This window comes from Paralichthys olivaceus, chromosome 19, assembly GCF_024713975.1.
Source record: "Paralichthys olivaceus isolate ysfri-2021 chromosome 19, ASM2471397v2, whole genome shotgun sequence".
Lineage (NCBI taxonomy): Eukaryota > Metazoa > Chordata > Actinopteri > Pleuronectiformes > Paralichthyidae > Paralichthys > Paralichthys olivaceus.
This window is the reverse complement of record NC_091111.1, coordinates 14009039-14030448: the sequence shown is the minus strand read 5'-3', so window position 1 is coordinate 14030448 and position 21410 is coordinate 14009039. Positions and strand designations below refer to the sequence as shown.

Genomic DNA, 21410 nt, shown 5'->3' with positions numbered 1-21410 from the left:
AAAACCACCACATTCCACACTTTCATTAACAAAACTATACAAAATAAAAATGGAATAAATCATTTTCTAATGGAGTTCAATATGTTAAAGTGGTATGTGTTGAAACGTAAATAATTTGTAACAAAGGAAAAACGAGGAAATCAGATAGTATAAGTTATAGTTCAACTTCTATTCACTGTCTTTTTTGGAATGAAGGCTTATTTTTGTTGAAGGCATTTGTGACCCTGCACCCAGCGCCCACAGGGGGCAGTGTGACGCATGAACTCGCCTCAACTTCAAATAATAACAACCAGAAGAAGAAGGGTAGTTTATGTCCTGAACTAGCTAGCTAGCTAAATTTGTGACTGCAGTGGATTAAAGGATAAACAGACAAGAAATACATCGCCGTCGCTGGGACATTGATATGCCGAGAGTCGCTGGAACATACGTGTCGTGTACTGGCCCGTCGGCCCGTCAGAAAGTTGACCGGCCTTAAATTTGTTGGATGATTCGCCTGAATTAGCAGCTGAAGGGCCTCGAGTCCGCGGTGCTCGGGTGAACGACAAACCGGGGGATAGCCACAACCTCACGGCGGTAGCATTAAGCCGCAGACTGCTGGTTACCGAGGATTCACTGCACCCGAACATGTCACACTCCGGACCCCCTCCTCGGTGGCGGAACTGTCCCAGAAAGGGATATCCTGTGGCGGGTGAGCAGAAAAACAAAAACCCAAACAATTCAACGTTCGGTTGAAGCAGCTTAATCTCCGCAGTGCTAACGTTAGCTCCGTGCTGTGTCTCACAACATGCTGGTGCACCACTGCCTGGTCAATGTGTCCTGCACTTACAATCACTGTGTTGTTATCTCGGTTCATTCTCGGTCCCTTAAAACGGCCAGGTTAGCATCACAATGTGGCGATGTTAGCAAATTGTGTAGTCCACGTTGACATCATTTTACATATAGGAAGTCGTGGTTGGTAGTAATTGGACAGCCGATTTTTTGAATGAGCGCAGTGGATAGTATTAGTGCAAAGTTAGTTCAAAATCAGTGTGAACTTCTGCCATTTCCAGCGAGACAATCTTTATTTGCCGCATTTTCAAATGGAGCTCGGTGTGAAGCTATATTCGGGTGCGTGTTGTTTAGCCGACTTCGCGCATGTAGCTAACGGGCTGTCAAAGCTCAACTCCTCCCTGATAAACGTGGAATTTGCGAGCGTCTAACTCTCACTTTACTTTGAAATAACTAAAGTTTGCAGCCTGTGCTGTGTCACTTAGTTTACCAGACTGACACGGCGCTAAAGTTGTGTGTTGTTGAGTTTTAGCCTTAGCTAGCTGCGTTGTCGAAGCATCACGTGTCAAAACAAACCGGGAGCATGGTGCACTGTACACGATGCTGTGTTTCTGTCACATGTTCTGAAACATAGGTGCCACATCTCCACACCCAACACCGCTTCACATGTTCTTCACACCAGTGCGTTCATCTAGACAGTGATCCAGATTCAAGGCACAGACGCATTCCTCTTTAGAAGGTATCTGAAGTACACATGCTGTATGTTAGTTTATTGGTTATCATAGGACCGCAGGACCTACTTCTACCTTGATTTGTACTATTAATCAAAAGTATAATACACTACCTTGGCCTCTCCCCACAGAGTTATTTAATCCTCCAATCTTATTTGCTTTAGTTGTGAAATGTTTGTTAAAGGTTTGAACCCAGTTTCAATCATGTACAGCCGTTTGTTTCTCTGTTTTGAAAAGCATTGTACAAAAAAAGTTTATTCTAGTACCAGGGCAAAGTAGGCAACTAGCCTAGGGACCCCAGACTCCCAGGTTTACTCCGTATTTTTTGGGTTTTCATATTTTCAATAATCACAAACTTGTTGTAAATGTGTACCAGTGAGGGATGATATCAGTTCTGATGGGTCGTCCATCTTCCACCCGCTCTTTTTGTGGGACCCCGGATGAAACTGCAGGCAGAAGAAGCTAATTGATTTAGTTCCTTTTATTACGTGTCAAGCAATTCACACACAGCCAACTTTGGATGTGGTCATATTATTGCATTAGAGAACTCGGAGTATTTCCATTATAAAGATGTCTGACAATTCAGGTTAACATTCCATAATATCTTGTTTAGTCTGAAGAGCTGTCAAAGGTATAAAGATGTTGGGGTTAATATAATAGGAAACTATACGGAAAATGGCAAGTATTTACATTTTAAGAGCTTGGAACATGTTGATTTTTTGGCATTTCTTCTATAAAAAAGACTTTGATGATTAATTAGCTATCAACATCACTGCCAGTTTATTTTCTGTCCACCAGCTAAGGGATTAATCATCTGATCATAGAGACGTCGTTGGGCACTATGGGGAATATAATGGAACTGTCAAGTGTAACGGAGATCAGTCGGGGCCTAAACAACATACATCTAGTCATGCAGCTTTAACGCATATCCTCAAATGATTTGCCAAGTGATTCATCACATTTTTATCTTTAATTTGGTAGTGTGATTGAGTGTTGTCATTGTGGTAGCTTTGGATTAAATTTATATAATGTTATACTGAGTTTTTTTTAAATTCAGGCAAATATATGATGGATGAAAATATCCTGTAAAGGACTGTGGAAATGGTGTGAAGCCTCTAACAAAAATATCCACCTTCAAGGGTCTCTGCTCAGAGCTCAGAGGTTCTATACTTCACACTTTTATGGTTTTATTTTCCCTCTTAGGTAAATTCCTACCAATGAAAACAATGTTGGGCCCCAGATACGATGACCAAGTTGCAGAGGGGAACAGATTTCATCCGAGCATGCTGTCCGACTTCTTAAAAAGTCTAAAAGTAAGTAACTCCACCCTGACTTAAATTCAGATTTTGAAACTGAAAAATGAATGACGTGTTCTGTTGTGTCCGTCTCCAGGTGAAAATGGGTTTGCTTGTGGATTTGACGAACACTACGCGCTTTTACGACCGCAACGACATCGAGACAGAAGGCATAACATATGTGAAACTACAGTGTAAAGGGTACGAGTGGAGTTGCTATCATGAGTTAGATGAATTCTAAGTTGTTCATTCAATGATAATTATGTGGTAAGTCTAATGATCCACTGTTTGTTTCAGCCATGGAGAATGCCCTTCAATAGACACCACTCAGAGTTTCATCACACTCTGCGAAAGCTTCACAGAGAAGAATCCAACAGAATTGATAGGTAAGCGAACCTTAGTTTAACGGTTAGATCCATCTTTCTATTATCCAAACCACTTATAATTTCCCCTGGACTGGTCACCTGCGTATCACAGCGCTAACACATAGAGACAAACGGCTATTCACTCTCATATTCACACCTACGGTCAATTACAGTCTCAAATTCACCTAACCCAAATTTGCATGTCTTTGGACTTTGGTAAGGAGCCAGAGTACCTGGAGAAAATCCACACAAACACGGATAGAACATGCTACCTCCACGCAGAAAGAGCCCTGGCCCATTTCGTTGCAGTTTCTGGATTCTTTCAATAAATGTAGGTGTTATTAAGGCAACATTTAATATGAGCATAAAGGCTCATTTTTTAATTCGTGAAAACTCATCAATCATATATTTGCCACTTGAATTCGCGTTAATTTGTGAAACTAATAAAGATTTATATTTAAATGTTGTAAAATAATTGCATTACCCTACATTACCAGCAGAGAGCAGCCTTACTCTAAAATTGAACAGGTGCAAATAGAAGCAAGGTAATGTCTGATTTAAAAAATATTTTTTCTGCAATAGTATTTAATTATTATACTCTTTATTTATAATTATTATACATCAAACAGCTTCCCTGTATGACCGGTCTGCTCAGTGTGCTCATGTGTTACTGTCACGAGTTGCACATGTATCTTTCCAGATGTGCACGACCGTTAAACAGATGTCCTTATCAACATAGTCTTGTGCAAGTCATTTTATTTTTGGTTTCATAAGTATGTAGGAGTTCCACATGAGAAGCAAAACGCTTCCCTCCCACAGAACACTGTGTAGGTGATTTGTAGGTGAAAGGGCATCAAAAGGCACCAAGGCTGAAACCTGGTTCAACATGTGGGCTGATGATTTTTTCTCTGTTCTTCTGTTGTATTTTTGATTTCCATGAAAATTGTATAGTTATAAGTGGCAAGAAATCAGTGTAGCTTTTTTTTTATATCAGTATTTCCTTAAAGAATTCTGCATTACTCAAACATTTTGTTAATTTCAGTGACGTTATGAGGAAAATAAAGTAATTTTTCACTTGATATCTCATTTGAGGGTTTAGAGGCCTCAAGATAATTTTCAGATTAGAAATCTTTAAATACAGCGGCCGCCATAATTGATATGAAGAAACTGGTTGAAATGAACATAAACATTTTTAGCAACAGCATCAGTTCCAGTTCGATCAGGACCCTATCAAGTCCACATGGACATCCCTGGGATATTGAACTGTACTTTCACCTCAGTGACAGCAGGGTGCTCTCTTATATCACCCTCACACCTTCTCATCCTGTCCAGATCCGCTCTTACCTTTTTAACAGCTGTTTGATGTGGAAATCAGAACCGCTCAAACGTCAGCAGAACCTGTGAACGCCACATCCATGATGCCTGGTCTTGAGCCGGCTGGTGATTAGGATTAGTTGTCTCTGCGGTACACATGTGCGAATTGGACGGTTTGGCTGCTCAGTCTGATCCTCGTCCTCTGACACTGGTTCATTTTATCTTCATTAGCGTTGCCAGGCTAACCTCCTGTACTGGGGAATTATGAGATTCAGATGGTTTGATTTTGTGTGGCTGAATGCTGCTGTGTACCTTCTTAACAATGATTGTGGAGATGTCACTTTGGTTACCATGTTTTTCCGTTCCTCATTAGTCCCTCCTGGAATGAGTTTCTCCTTTTATAGATAAGTCCGGTTCACTTAAAAATGGACAGTGCACTGTTTGTCTGTTTCTCTTTTTCATTTTCCCTTTTCATCCGCTCTTTACCTCTCTGAATGTTTCATCCATCTCTGTGTGGCCTGTGTGTGCGCGACGGCTGGTGTCAGGCTGGTTTTTGATGTTGGTATAAAGGCAGGCCCCCTCTCTAAGAAGAGGGGGATCTGCCGGTGAGTCTTTTGACGGTGTGACTTGACATTCTCGTTCAAAACAAGGACTCAGCCTGAATTCATTTCAAAGAGGACTTTTTGTGTTGTGTTAAACCACAAGGCCCAATTCCAATAATGATGCAAATGAGTGCTGATAAGAGTTTCTGTATATTGCACCTCCTCCAATAGTGTTTTGTAAAAGCTTGTGATGTATTTTAAATGTAAACTTAAGGTGGAGTTCTGAGTTTTGGTCCCTCTTTGTCCTGAAGGTGTTCACTGCACACACGGCTTCAACAGGACAGGCTTTCTGATATGTGCGTACCTGGTGGAGAAGATGGACTGGAGGTAAGGGCTGCCCCCCCCATCGATCGTCTTGCCTGATAAAACAAGCCATACAAAATTCAACCCCCCCAAACACACACACACAAATCTTCACAAAGACGCTGGCCGGTTAACAGTGACAGGGTTCATAACTCCACAACAGAGATGTTTGAATAATTTACCACAGCTCAGCAGAGGTGGGATGGTAGGGGTGGGTGGGGATAAGCCTTAAGTGAGAGGTGGAGCAGCAGTCTGAGGAGGTAGAATCCCTGGAAGCTGTATGCGAGCAGGCTCCATAAAACCCTCCCACCACTTCCTGTGTTATGAATATTCTGAGAGCATTTTCAGCCCTGGTCCAGTATCATGTGACGGTAGATAATTCACCATCAAACGATTAACGCTGCTGTATTTTTTATATATTTATATATTTATTAAAAAGTCAGCATTTAGTCGCAGTCATATTTTAAAAGCTTATGTGCAAACAAGTACAACATGTTATTATAAATAATTGAATAAATAGTAGAATAATGAAACAGCCAACGGGTTTAGGACCTCCAAAAATATTCATGAAATAATTATCAGTCCCTACATATAATTAACATACTCTCAGGAATAAAAGATTAAACCTTTTAAAAAGACGCCCCGTCTGTGTTTTCTTTTTCTTATCAGCATCGAAGCAGCTGTGGCTGCTTTTGCCCAGGCCAGGACTCCAGGGATCTACAAGGGAGACTACCTCAAAGAGCTTTTCCGTCGCTATGGAGAAGAAGTGGACGCACCCCCGGCCCCTGCACTGCCCGAGTGGTGCTTTGACGACGTCAACGATGGGGAAGTGGACGATGACGGCAACGCGGTCGGCCAGGAATCTGGCCCCAGCTCCTCTGGGTCGGGGCCTGGCAAACGAAAGAAAGAGAGGCTAAAACTGGTGAGACTTCCGGGAAGCGCCGGGAAATGGACTTTCAAGTAGAAAGTGCGTGGGTCCCTCTCTGCATGACACGGATCCCATGCAGGGCGATGCAGCCTCTCTAGGGAGGCTTCCCTTCTAAGTGATGAAACTCTTCAACTACATATAATAATCCAGTAAATTGAATGTTCAGATTGAGAGAAAATCAAGCTTTACATCTCCTCAACTGCTGGCAAAGGTATAATTTGGATTAGATGTCAGGCATGTCTTGATTTGGCGCTTTCATCAGCGCTGTGAAATGAGAAGTGTAGAATCATCTCGAGTTGCATGTAATTAGGTTTTCTTCTGTTTGCATCCAACAGATGCTCTCATCCGAATAATCTTGAGTATTTACAAGAAGCTCAAATTAAAAGGGCAGCATCAACATTTCCCGCTCTCAGAGTAATGGAGGCCGAATGAAAAGACAGAAGTAAATCAAAACATAGAATTACATTTACACTCAAATACAAACTGTAGAGTTTTACCAGCGTTATTGCTCAAGTAACCAACTGAAAACCTGAATCAAGGCAAATCTAATTGTTGAGAATGTGATTCGACAGAGAGGTCTGGGGGGAAGAAGCCAGAAGAGGGAGCAGCAGCAGCAGCTCCTCTTGCAGACTACATTACTTCACTGTCATTAAGCAATACTGTCTCTGGGTTGAGTGGTTTGCCCCTCAGTCAGACTGGTTGGTGGCCAGTTGGCTATTACACAGACAAATATATGCTCGGATGATGTGAAAAGTAGAAACGCTGCTCTGTTATTTTGGAGAGCACGAAGATTAATCAATGATTGGCTCCTTAGTGTTGGAAAAGTGTTCCTGCGCTCCCGGGTTAGAGATACTGGATGTGGTCAAAGGAGTCAGGTTTCAGTCTCTCGTGGACTCGTGTGCACTCTGCTATAAAATGCTCGATCTATGGAGGAATATAAAAGTAGATGCCCTCAACACTTAATACCAGACTGGAATACAATATGGTCATCGATCAACTTTTTGAGGAATCCGAATGATGTGATGTGATCCTAACTTTTAAAAATACAAGCACATCACAGTTGTTCAGAGCCAAAGGCGACGTGACATGTTGAAGATATTAGATTTTCTACCGCATGCAGTTCTACGTGAAAGGCACCCCCCCCTGTTTTACCTGTACAACGATAACCGTTGTTTCAGTTTTATGTGATTTTTTTTTTTTTTAGGATTAGAAGTGCAACAAATATTTAATGTGCCATTTTTTAATTTATTAAATTGATCAGTCGTTTTGGGCAATAGTGCGTTTAAGAAAAAATTTAAATGATGAATTACTTGTCAGAAATATTCCAGTTTGATATTTCTTTGCGAGCTACTGGCCGATTAATCAACTAATCATATCAGCTCTATGCATATCACGATGACAAATGCGGGCTACATTTGTCATCGTGATATGCATCAAAGTCAGATAACTGAATATTCTCAACCATGTCACCCAAAGCTGCTCACAGTGCACTTTATTATCTTTGGTCTTACAGATATATGGAATACTGTGGAATGTGTTCCCTGAGTATGAGGAGAGATTTATTTAGATGACATTTCCATACTTTAAAAAAAACTTTTTAAGGTGGTTTAGTCTGTCTATCTTGTGTTACCTGTAGAATTTTAATAATCGTGATTAATTCAGTTTTCTAAAAAAAAAAAAAAAGGCCTTAGAAACTAATGCAACTATTCGCGTGCTGTTGGATGTCACATATCTGTCAGCTGAAAGCCGTAATGCTTCGGAAGTGGACTGTGTGTAGTTGCAGTGCTTGAATGCATTGACCCTGTGCTGTACTGTGCCTAGCAAATTTGAACACTTACCCAATTTTGCTAGTTTACTCCGTGTACTTTAACCTCATTTCAGAGGGAAATGGTGTTCCTATTTTTTTCTCAGGAGTAAATCAAAGTCTAAGCATCTTTTTCTTTCTCTTTTCCTCCCAGGGTGCAGTATTCCTCGAAGGCATTACGGTGAGGGGCGTCACACAGATCACCACACAACCCAAACTAGGCGAGATCCAAAGAATGTGTCAGGAGATGTCAGAGTGGGACAGGTAGGACTCTCCGTCTCTCCTTGGCCTCCGCATACCCCTGTGGGTAACTGTGCGTGTCTGTATGTGCACGTGTGGGTGTACTGTTCTGTGTTGTGTTTGATCCATCGGTCCTAAACCACCTTTTCTTTAAGTTCTGGACGGCTTCAGACAACAGCAGTGTCAGACATGTTTTTTCTTCTCTGACTTAATAAGCTGCTAGAGCTTTTTTTAATAAAAATGCATCAAGTCGACTCTACCGCTGTTTGTTGTCGCAGCAGATGAAACATCATGCTGCCATTTCTAATCAATACCTGCTGCTACCATTGTTGTTTCTGTTATACCTCCGCAAGCTTGCATCTCATGTATGTTTTGTATTGGTCTCATTTATGTATCTGTATACTACGTACCATGTATATATACATTTTAGATGAGTTGAAGAATGAAGAGATACTCGTCTGTCGTTGTGATTGATGGTATTTGTATGTGAAGTTAGTATATCTGTAATTGTTCCTCTATTTCTAAGACTCAGGGGTCGACTTTAATTTATCATAAAAAGAGTAGTTTTTTATTTTTATTTTGTCAGTGTTATGTTTTGTTATTCTTTTTCTGTTAAACCTACCAGTGTTTCTGTATCGCAGCTCAGTTAATATTACACATATTGCACCTTCTACAGTTTATTATTATTCTGTAGTTAGGAGTGTGCCAACACTCAGGAGTGTGTGCATGTCACTTAAGATATAACACTGAGGCAGCTTTACACATCTGGGAAGAATTTGTCTCTTTAAAGTCCTTAAATATATTCAAATATAATGTACTGGGTTTTAGATACTTTTAAGTAAGTCATAATTATGTTAATCTTCATTTAATGCTACTTCCGTCCTGCTTTAAAATATATTTTTAAGAGAAATGTATTGGTGGCCTACATAGTTAGCAGATTTCTGATATTCTTTCATATCTGTTGTACTTGACATAACCTGAAAGTATAGATATGAGTTTTGTCCGGGGTTTGTTAACTTATAAATGAATGTGATCCATTGTGTTTTGATCATTTTTTTCAGATCTGGTTTTCCCGGTGCTCAGCCTGTGTCCATGGACAGACAAAACCTGCGTTTCCTGGAACAGAATCCATACAAAGTCAGCTGGAAAGCTGACGGCACACGGTGGGTGTACTGTTCATGGCTTTTCTTTACCATAAGTAACTCATATTCCCATGTGTCGATACCGGTACCGCAATCTCAGAGCGAATGGTTCTTCTACCCATTCATTAGGCTGCCTATCTGAGTCAATACAGACAGTTTGTGTCCATGGGAGTTGTCCATCAAGGTTTTATTTATCAGAGGTGTCAATTTACCTTCCTGACTTGTTTGTGAAGACTTGAGTGGAATACTAACACAGCTTCTATTTCTTATTTGGTTTTAATTACAGTACCTTTACATAGCTAATAGGCCTCAGTGGTTTTTGTAGCTGTGGAGATGTGGACTGTATTTTTATAAATTGGCTGCGCAGATGGAGCCACAGAGCAAACTCGGATCGTTTTGTCCAATGTAGAATAAGAAATGAGCTCTCTCTTTGTGCTCCTTTGGGGGTTGAATTTGTGTTTTCTTTTGTTTTACTTTCTTGCCAAAAGCTTGTATTGAGGGGAAAGGGGAATTTTAGTATTCCTGTAGTCTGCTGTCTCTCTCGCTGGTGCAAATATGCAGTGTGCTGGTGAATATTTAATGACTGCAGTCAATTTCAGATTTTTACATAGCGCCGCTTTAATTTCCTCCTAGCAAGGAACAGGTTTGGCCCCAGACCAAGATGCTGCTGATGTGTGTAATCAACTACCATCATCTACGAAAGCTTGGAAGTGTATTAAGAAAGTTTTGCTCTTACATTCAAACAGAGAGACAGATACCCAGCTCCTCCTCTGCTGTCTCATCATCCTGTCCCTCGTCTTTTGCCCTGAAGCTACTTGAGTGTGGAAGAGTAGTGATACCTCATTTCTTCAGTCATGAAAAACAGATAGAACAGTATGCTCGGTGTGAGTCATCCCTCAACGGCAGCACACTCATGTATGACTTTGTCTTCACTTTTTTAGGTAAAGATGGTAGAATGCAAACCTGAGGGATTTTAATAATATAAAATTAACTCAGTCAGTGCACTGTATGAAATCATATACAAAACAAGGTGTGCGTAGTGCTGTTGAGAAAGAAGAGTTAAAAACTATAGAAAGTGTTGTCACAGTCACCTCGATGTATCTTTTGGACTCTTAAGACATATTTTTCCAGAACTGTGATACCACGATGTGCCAGAGGAATATTTTTCCTACATCCTGATCATATATCCGCAAGTTCTTGAGGTTTCTATGACAATCGACTGCAGAAAGTTGAAGCTTTCTATTCTTTTCTTTTAGTAGACGGTGAACTTTTGATGATTTGTTTCTCTTGTCTGTAAGGTGTCGATGTTCCATTGGCATTCCTCGTGCATCTTTCTGCTTTGAGCTATGTTGTTGCTTTGTCGTTGTTACATTTCGGTAATAGGGTTGTGCTCTCGATGGGAAAGAGCTTGCATTTATATGCATAAAGTGAATGGTCTTTATTCTGTTTGAGGGACAGCTTGTTCTGAAGCCGCTGGTCTGATATTGCTTCTACTATCTACTATTACCATTCCAGCGAGCTGAGCAATGGATGACAGCTTTTTAAAAGGCTGCTACCTTATTAGTGTCTCGCCTGGACTGCCATGCATTTTAATTTATCCAGAAAATAGCCACGTCTCTCCTGCCTGTTTGGCTTTTGTGTGAAATTGAAATGGCACCAAAGAAGTGACTATGAGAGGTATTCTGGTAAAAAAAAAAGGAAAAGTTATTCAGATTGCTTTGATGTGAGACTTCATTAAATCTAGGTGATATCTCAGATTGATACAACAAAAATGGTTGAACAACCAAGACACAGGGATTTTCTTTGGATCAGTTTGGATTTAAGCAAAATTAATGATGGTATCAATTAGGCCCAATTGATTCTGCTGTTAATCACCATTTTCTGGGCTCTGTTCATCCTAACATGTCTTTAGTCTTAAGATGATTTGTATTCTGAAAAAATATTGCTAATATGTACATAACGTACTTTACATCAGATATGAGAGTTTTGAGCTTTGACTGTGCATTAGCATTGAAATGTACTGATTCCTCTGGTGTACTCAGTTTGTCATTCTCCACTTGAATTGTGTTGAATGTGCAGTGAATTTTCTATTAAATGTCCTGTGTTGTAGCCACCGGCACCTGAGGATCTGAAATGGATTTTTAATGGAAAATTCTTCTCTTCAAGGTGGTCTGGCGAGATTTTTTTCTCTTTTGCAATTCGCCTGTAGTTCTCACTAAAATATGAAGTAAAGAATTCTGAGTCCCTCTGGCTCTTCCTTTGTTACTTTGCAGACGATAAGAAACAAATTAGTACTTTTAGAATGAGCAATCTGCTTTCATATGAAAACATTGTAAAAGATCAAGTTGGCAAAATAGTTTGAACGAGGAAAGCCCTGGATGCATGTTATCATGCACTGTTGAAATGCATCGTGGGTCCATTGCTCTGCTTTGCTTGAAGTGTGTGTGGTAGAAGTTGAGAATTAAACAATGCAAGCAGCAGCTTGCGTACCAGCCAATTCAATATAAAACAAATATACAAGTGCAGGAGCAAGCCAATCAACTCACGTTAATGCTAATATAGTTTCTGACTGACATCAAATGAGCCTGGAGAGACCAGGCAGTTGTTGAACCTGGTATTTGTTCATCTGCTTGCTTACTTCGATTTAGCTTTGCATGGGCAGGCAATTTTGAATGTCCCTTGTGGTTAACTTTGATTGTTTTTTGGTTATCTTAATCGCACCTGCAACAAGTGTGAAGCACCACCTGACAGGTAAACTGCCTTGCTTAGTAGCACGATAACAGGCAAGATTCTGACAAAGTATTAAAGCTACTTCACTTAAATATAAATCCTATGCAGCCATTCATGACAGACATACCGGTCATATAGAGAGAAAACTGTCCGTGCAAGGGAACTGCCAACAGAGGGGCTTCTAATGGGCTTTAGAAAAGACAGGAAAATCAGTGTATTTACCAACAGTTGGGTTTTTAATCAACTTGTTGTAGAGTCTTCTGTCAGGGTTAGATTGGTTTGTGCCCCAGAGAGGAGGAGGAGGACTTGGAAGAAAGAGAGGGGCCAATTATGTGCTTGGGACTTAAAACAAACAATGCTGCTCAACTTCATTAAAGAAACTGGACTTTAGAAAGTCTCTTAATTTTTTTCTCCTCAAACTCCCTGCAGTATCTGAACCAACACTTCAGGCACTGATTTAAAACATGGAATCCATAATCCATTGTTTATTCTGATGCCAGATTAGACCTTTTGAGCGAAAGAGTGTTCTCTGACTATTGGCAGGTTATTTATTAATTGTATTTAACAGTCTCTGTTGGGCTACCATGGTTATACTGAGGTTGCACCATCAAAGTGTGTATATATATATATATATACGTATATAGGAAGTGGCAGTGTTCTCTCATTACCCCAGTGGTGCATGGGTGCTGACCTTGTTTAAACACCATTTAAAAAGCCTAAATTAGCATTTTCTGTTGTTAGATATTTGTAGCAGTTCATTGCCAAATGAAGCCAGATTAAATCCTATAAAATGAGCTGAATAGATGCATTAGTGTAAATACTGGATGTTATTTTGATGTCACTGCCAGCAGTGGTGCTCATTCATTCTGCTTCAACAGCTTTTCTATTGTTCTATTAGCCCAGTGGGAGAGACAGTCAATGTCCAAGTCAGAGGCTGATGTGAACGGTTATTGCCACTAGTCTTCTTGTAATTACTGTTGAATTACCAGAGTGACTCTGGAGGAGGCTTTTGTCAGTAGAGATAGACATTTTACCCTGCTGCAATGACCAGTAATTTATATTTGGCAAAATCGAGTCCTCTTGCCAGCCCAGCTTTCACAAAACTTTGAAGTATGGTAGAATGAAAAAGTTCTTTTAATGACAAATGGTAAAATGCTGTGTAGAAAATTGACTTTCAAGCAAAGCAATTTACACTCAAATGTGTCTCATGCACTCCCGTTGTTGCTTCTTCAGAAAAAGATTAGGCTGCGGAATATTTGGTGTCCCACAACATCGTGAGACGGATCGTCTTGTTTTGACTCTCAGCTCTGCTGTTGAAGATGAGAGATCAGCCCGGCCTCTTTTGGGCAAGGAGAGCAGTCCTGCCCGTTGACGCTCTACTAATGATGTGCAAAGCTTGTGGATCTGATCTAAGGCCTCCCCCGGAGCTCAGCTGCTGTCAGTAAAGCCGCGGGACTCGACTGTTAAAGCCGACACAATGGCCGTCTGTGCCTCATTAGGGCTAAAGTGCGCGGGGGACAGGGCTCGGGGATAAGGACAGAATCTGAGCCTCACGGCACCCATCAGGGAACAGGAGCGGAAAGGCGAGGGCGAACAGGGAGGGGGGGGCATACACTTGTGTGAATAAAAGCGCACATGGGATTGAATATTTTCCTTTTTGGAAATATAAAGAGAATTCAGTCTCTGCTGTTACCATAGCTTCAGAGAGAGGGGGGATGTAGGTGAGACTGCACCGAAGAGGACGACAACTGGGAGGTACACAGAACTAATGGTCTCTCTCTGCTTTCTTCTGAACATACTTGACAGTGTTAGCCATGGCTAACTGGCCAATTAGACAGCAGAGGAAGCACTTGTGCTCGGTATAGACCTGTTGTGTCCTTACTGGTTGACAGATCTTCTCCGTAGTGACACTTATCCTATGCGTTTGATCATCTCTCACACTGGTCGTCCTCTTAGATTAAAGAATCCCTCCCTGTGCACACGAGGACCAACCTGTCTGTGGGAATCATCGTTTGCTTTAACATGTTCAGGCATTTCTGTTCCCTCTCCTTATTGCCTGCATGTCTTTTTAATGCATTCATTGTGTGTCCGCTCCCTTCCTGAAAATGGATGTGCAGCTATATCTGGCCCACTCACCATTCTTTCCTTCACCTCCCACTTTTTTTGTTGTTGTTTTCCCTGCTGGTTTGTAAGACTTTTGGATGACCCTGATTTATATCTCAAGGCTCGTCTTTTGTTGCTCTCTCCTGTCATAACCGGAGGGGGAGCGAGGGTCAGAGTTAGAGTCATCGCTCCACCTCTCAACAGATCGTTGTTAACCGCAGAGCGTGATGAGGGTAGTGATCACCACTTTCCCTAGCCAGCACACTTAAGAAGCATTTGACTTTATTGGAAATAATTATCTTATATGTCTTGCTGCTCATTCCCCCTCTGAAAAATAAAAGCCCTTTGTGAAACTATAACAGTAAAGGGAGCGCCATCTACCTACACATTAATTCCCAGGGCTACAGAAAGCAGAGCATCTATCGCTCGTTCCCCACCCAACTTCACTCTGACTCACAACTACTCACTGTGCTCCTAGGCCAGCAACTGAAAGTAGTAATTCTCTAGGAACCGGAAATATTACACCATATACTTCAGATTGATGGACATTGTAAAAAGGAAAGAAAGAAATTCCATCTAAAGAAAACGAATACTGTCTTGTTTTTGGCCTCAGGTATGATGTCAAAGCACCGATTTTTGTACAAAAACCTCAACAGGAAATTTAAAAGTGGGGAACATCTTCTGTCTTTTATTATTTGATCTTTTATTTCTCTTCTTGGGTTTTCATGCGTCTGTGCTGGCGACAGTCGAGGCTGGAGACTTAGAATTCATATGATAGTTGTGACAAAATACACTTTTTCACTAAATACATTAAGAGGTGGATAGATATTGATTTAGACTCTTAATGATTAGCAGCATAATATTGTAACTACTCAATCAAAGTTAACTTTTAGTACATCTATTTAATAACTGATAAAAAAAAATGTATGTCATCTTTAAGGAAAGGATTTGTTTGTTCCAGTGTGAAGATTTCCCACCTTTTATATTTACATCCTTGTAATCGATCAAAATAACCAAATCCATCAGGTTGAGTTTCTGACTTCACCAAATGGTTCATTCATTAAATCAGAAAATATTAATCGACAATGAAAACAATCATTAGCTGCAGCCCTGTATTTTACAACTGAAGAACTATTGTTTAGAACAATGCTTGTAAAAGCCTCATCTCTGCTCTCAGCGTTGTATCTTACCCACATACTTGCATCTCGAGGCTTGTCAAGTTTCCCACTTTGAACCAGCTGGTACTGATGGCATATTTATTACCTCTAATCCCTTTGTGATATGGTGGAGAGACGCAGCAGGTATGAGAAATGCATAGCTTTGTCAGGGGGAATCATTAATCTCAAATTCATCTCTGTCAAGGTGTTCTCATATTTTCTCACCGAGTAGTTTCTATTGTTTTATATCATCAGAGCTGTCTACTCACAATGGCCCAAATTTGCCTTAATATGCTAACTGTAGTCGTTAGTGGCCTTGATTAAGATATTTAACCTTTCAAACACTAGCAGTTATGCTCATTAGGATATTGATTCATCCTGCTTTATTCATCACTTGGTATTTTGTTTTAAAGAGCAGCAGGAATTCTGCAAAGTGTAATTGGATTCAGAAAAGATCCATACAAGTCATTTCTCAAGCGACAGTGACAGACATTTACTGCTCAGCTGTGTGTTGTATCAACACAAACTGATGCTTTTTAGATTTTGGGCTATTTCTTTAACATATTTCAAGATGTTGCCACGTCCTTAAAGAAACTTTGATGGACAGAGCAACAGATGAATTATAAAGCAGTCCATTGAAAATATTTTCCCAGTCTACGTCTGCTGCTGTTACAGTTAAATCTGATTCTTGAAGATGACACAAAGGCAACAATGGTGCCTGTGTTTTTGGGTCCAGCCCATTTTTTTCAGTTTCTCTTTGAAAACCAACAGATGGAAGGATCAACGATTTTGTCTGTTTATGTTCCCTCTTTTGAATTTGCCTTTCACGTCTGCCAACTCAGTGATTAGCCGAGTCTGTTGACCAAAAAATAAACATTTGGTGTGAACGCTTTTCTTACAGTCGTATATAATTCAGGGTTACTATTTTTTGTCACCAGGCTTTCTATTATTTGATAACAGTGAACTCAACTTTTCTCTATATCCCCAACTGGTTTAAAGCAACTTTTTGTAACTTTGTGCAACCTCTGCCGGCCCAAGTAATTATTTATGTTGGGCTCCAAGTCCAACTGCGTAGTCCTTCTCATTAAGCTGAAATATGGCCAAAAATTAGACCTTCCGCATGTTCCCTGTCTTCCCAAACCGTAGGTGCAGTCACTGTAACAAACATGGCTAACCTGAGATTAACACTGGCTTTTAATGACTGACACTATGTAACTTTTACTGAGCAACAGCATCCTCCGCAACCATATTTAGTGATTGCTGCTGTTTTGATTCATGTCCAAAAGATTGTGCTTTTCATGTAGAGTAAAAACAAAGCCTCTCAATAGCTTGACTGGAGCTCTGACTGTGTAGTCCCACCCACTGATCTGAAGCACGACTGAATGGATTTTACCCATGATCCCCGGCTGCGTAAACCAGAAGATCTATCACAAATACACCAAACTCTGAATATTGGAGATAAACGCGGTTTTTGATGACTTCTAAGGCTTTCTAACTGATTTACAATTCACTATTCCTCTTGAACTTGCTGTAGCCTGATTCTAGCAATTTAAGCTTCTCACAGGAGATCGAACCCACTCACAAAAGTTACACAGAGCAAGAACAGACATTTAGGGTGACGAGTGAGAATGAAAAGAGACATTCTCTTCATGTTAAGTCAGTGAACCATCAAGCTAATTTTAAAGCTGCTATTTTGAGGTAAAAAGTTGCATATTCTGTTGCTTTTAGTCTTTTTACTCTTGAACTTGCTGGGCCTCACTCTGACAGTCTAAGTTGCTGACTATCACTCGGTTTAGCACTTCCCTCAGAATTATCATACCTGAAAGAACGAAAGCTTCATAGTGCAAGAGCAGGCTTCTCGGTGCAAAGTGGTCTTTGTTCCATCAAAATTGTTCCATCAAAAATAATTTTGAAGCTTTTATTTCAAAGTCAAATACAAACACAATGTTGCTTTAATTGGAAATAGTTTGGCCCTCACTTAAGCAATGACTTTTCTTTACGTAAGAAACTAATGAACAAACTGCCGTCATTTAAAGAACTCATCAAGAATCGTATAATTTGGCCTCAATCATCGTAAAAACATCCCCTTGCATGCTTCATATTGTTCTTCCTACATTGAGCATGCAGAGAAGAGTGGTTGCTTGAAACTGTAACTGCATTTTAAGTGATTTTACTATTGTCCAGATGGAGGGTTTGTATCATCACATAGTACAAATGTAGTGAGAGCTGTTAACAGATTTGAGAATAGAATATTATTAAGCCAAAATAAATCTTGAGTTCACACCTGCAGTGCACTACTGTTACTCTAAGGTATACCCCCTCCACTATAATATTTCTCAGTGAGAGGCTGATAAGTCGAAAAGGATGAAGTCTGAGGGTCTTTATGCTCCAGCAACTTAATACATGTGTGAGTGTCGTGTATTGGAAGAGTGGAGTCAAATTAATACCAACCAAATGCTCATATCATGACCCACGTTGGTAAACTGGCCTGTTTTGACAGATATTTTAACAGTCGAACAGTCACTGCAGCCAAGTTTTTGAATATTTCAGTCGAGTGCACTAGTGGAAGAAAAAGTAATTTTCCAGCATTATCCCATTTTTAGAGATTCTCTTCTTAAATGCCCCATGAAATGAAAAATACATTTTCTTAGTTTTAATCCTGTGTCCATATGGTAATTGTTCTTTCATCTAGTTATTATCGAAATCATAGTATTTTTATTTCAAAATCCCCCTTTTCTTTTTTCAGTTGTAACAGTTTGATGACTCATCCTGCACTCAGGGATGTTTACTTATTTTGTGTTGAATAATGATGCCTTCTCTTGGACTCCATCCTTGTTTATATATTCTGCCAGCCACTGACTGACGCTGCCTGTTGTCAACTCTGGTGCCGGGGGCATGGTTCATGTTCAGTGCTAATGGTGCCCGTAAAGGCTGATCAATATCTACAACAATTCCCTCCATTGCTTAGTGGTTTTACTAGACATGGAATCAAACAGCACTCTGGCATTTGTTACACAGGGCCTCTAATGAACCTCTGACTAATGAACCTCACACCACCACTAACAATAAGCTTTAAAACTAAACTTCTCCAACTGAAGTAAACTAAGGTGTAGAAATATACATATAAAATCTCATATTTATGATATTTTAATGAAAAGATAAAATATTATATTATCAATAAGAAAACACAAATACATCTAAATATAAAACAAGTATACATTTTTGAAATTTAAACATAAATGCAAATCTTCTGCATTGTTTATTCATATCTATAACATAAATGCAGATACAAATAATCGGTGAAAGGCTTATCTCAATTGATTTTTATCAGCCATCTGCTCTACACTTAAACATACATATCATTTAGACAGCACCTCAATGACTGCGTCAATAATTGAACGATATATCTGTATGCATTGTAAAAGTTGTTTTCATAGCTTCAGAGTTTTGAATGCGACACATTGTCCAATTTCACTACGTTATTTCATTCATGTGTTCCTGCAGAGTTTGGACAGTGGAGGTGATTTTTTTTTTGTTTGTTCATAAGTCGTTTATCTCACCTGTAAAGGCTGGCCTGGATTAGCCGAGCTTTATGCTCATGCAAACAAATCACGTAACCACCGGTGATGTTTGCAATTTGTAGAAGGGAAGTCTTTTTTATGTTGATGCAAAGCAACTGGGATTATCAGAACAGAAACTAAAATGTTCAGCATAAGACCCATTTTATTCACACGTCTGGAAAAAGTTCAGGTATTTGTATTTGTGAACTTTAAGAATCTACTCTTTTGTATCACAACTCAAACTGCTGTGGTTATGAGAGGAGGCTGGTAAAAGTTTCTGATTGAGATGTTTGGAACAGCCACAATTATCAAAAAATGCTTTCTGTTTGCAATGATAAGTGCTGCGAGATAAAAGGAAAAGCGGTTGCTTTGATAATAGCTTGTAATTAACAGGTATCTGTTTTGGAGATGCGTCTCCCTCTTTCAGACATGATAAAAGCTCTCTTGCCTTCACCTTTTTAGTTTTCATTTGGATTGAGTGCAACCAATTTGCACATTAGAGGATGCACAGAGTCTTTGTTGTTTTTAAGCACCAACTGGAGCCCAAGTCTCAAGAGTTGTTTTTCTTTGCTTGCAGCAAACAGGCTTTAAAGTATGATTAACATATTAATCCTCCAAACAAAGTAATTAAATGAGATAAAAGGCGTCAAAGAGGTGATGTTTTATCTATCTATGTTGGTTGTGAGTTAGCGGGATTATGCAAAAACTACATCACAGATTTCCATGAAATTTGTCGGACAGCAGGGTCATGACCCAAGATAAGATTTGGGTACGGATCTAAATCGAGGTGGATACTGAGTACCATTCTAGTTAAAGATTGAAATATAAGTCATTAGTTAGCATTAAGAGCTGTTTACTTCTTAGTAAATCAGTAATGATTTATGTTTATGAATAGACTTTGGAAAGGAAAGTCAATAACCCTGACCTGTCTCGTTTTAAAACAATACTTGCGAAGTAGCATCAGTCCTCAGTGCACACTGTCTTTATTAACTAGAGAATGGAAAGACAGACTGGGTTTCTCTGTTGCTGCCTCCAAGCTCTGGAATATTCCCTTTTCCCATATTAGATCCTGTCCCTCTATCAATAATTTATCCAAATTAAAGTTTTATCTGTTTAATCTTGCTTTTATTTCAGCCTCTGTATTATGATTCTGTTATCATTATTTAATCTTTTTATCTTCTATCTATCTTTGTCTTTTACGACATTCTTTTGCATTGTTTTCAATTCTATTCTCCATACTAATGTTGTTTTGATTGTTAAGCACTTTGCTGCAACTCCTGTTGTTAATGTACTGTATAAATACATGTGACTTAAATTGACAGTAATGTGGGAAAAGAGAGAAGGGGAATGACCTTCAGCAAATGGTTGCTGCTCAGGGCAATTACATTCACATTTTATGCACCCGAACTAATCAGCTATCAGGCTGCCCTCAGAGAGCGCATTCTAACCTTGTGTGTTGTAAATGTCACAATATCTGAATCTCTTAACAAGCAACCATTATTATCACCGCCTCATTGTAAATGAACAGTTTCTGCATTACAGATCTGCTGTGCCACAGTTCACAGAATATACTATTAAATCCCTTTTTGTGGGTCTTTCTCTCAGCAAACAATCACCAGCTCTATTCACACGGTCTGAGATTTATTAGATAATGAAGGGGCAACAGCTGAGGTCATGTCTTAGATAAAATCATTCTCACCACCAAATTCTTACTTTATCTGTTTTAATGTTTTAAGCAATGACTCAAAAACAAAAGATAACATTTTAATTATGAGCAGCACAAATATAACACTGTGATTACAGCTGCATAACATTTCATCCTCTCTTCCTGCAGGTACATGATGTTGATCAATGGAAAAAATGAAGTGTTCATGATCGACAGAGACAACACAGTGTTCCACATAGCAAACCTAGAGTTTCCATTCCGGAAGGATCCACGCGTCCACTTATCAAATACTCTATTGGATGGGGTGAGTTATTGTCCTAGCTTCTAGTTTTATTTTGAAATGTTCCACATTGTGTCACGTTAGCTATTCCTAAAACTTTGCTGACAATCACATAAGTCGACCTGTTCTTCTCTTGACTGGAATTGCATGACCCCTCCATCTCCAACTTTGTAACATTCCGAATTCTGCTCCAGCTGCTCAGTCTTGCAGGTAATTGACATCAGTCGCCAAACTTTAGGTGAAAGAAGAGCTCGTCTCGGTCTGTGGGCAGAGCCCGTCAAAGTCGGCTGATGTTAAAGTGATCTTCCATGCCATGGAGAAATAGCTAGTAAAATGCTTTACAGTCTTCTGGCGCTGTTGCCTCTTTGTTCGGCTCTGTGTTGTGCTCTTACTCTCAGCATTAAGCTCCCTGGGGTGACACC

The 21410-nt window shown here is 39.8% G+C and overlaps 1 protein-coding gene across 1 annotated transcript in view; it reads left to right on the top strand.

Moving 5' to 3' along the window:
- Window positions 1-271: 271 nt before the first annotated feature.
- The window catches only part of rngtt (RNA guanylyltransferase and 5'-phosphatase), a 67813-nt gene continuing 46674 nt past the window's right edge, over window positions 272-21410 (top strand). The window contains exons 1-9 of the mRNA XM_069515256.1: window positions 272-688; window positions 2703-2812; window positions 2892-2995; window positions 3092-3180; window positions 5327-5402; window positions 6048-6300; window positions 8265-8374; window positions 9412-9513; window positions 20877-21012. Of these exons, the coding sequence (XP_069371357.1) occupies window positions 625-688; window positions 2703-2812; window positions 2892-2995; window positions 3092-3180; window positions 5327-5402; window positions 6048-6300; window positions 8265-8374; window positions 9412-9513; window positions 20877-21012 (1044 nt within the window). The 5' untranslated portion in view covers window positions 272-624. The remainder of the gene's footprint in view (window positions 689-2702; window positions 2813-2891; window positions 2996-3091; window positions 3181-5326; window positions 5403-6047; window positions 6301-8264; window positions 8375-9411; window positions 9514-20876; window positions 21013-21410) is intronic.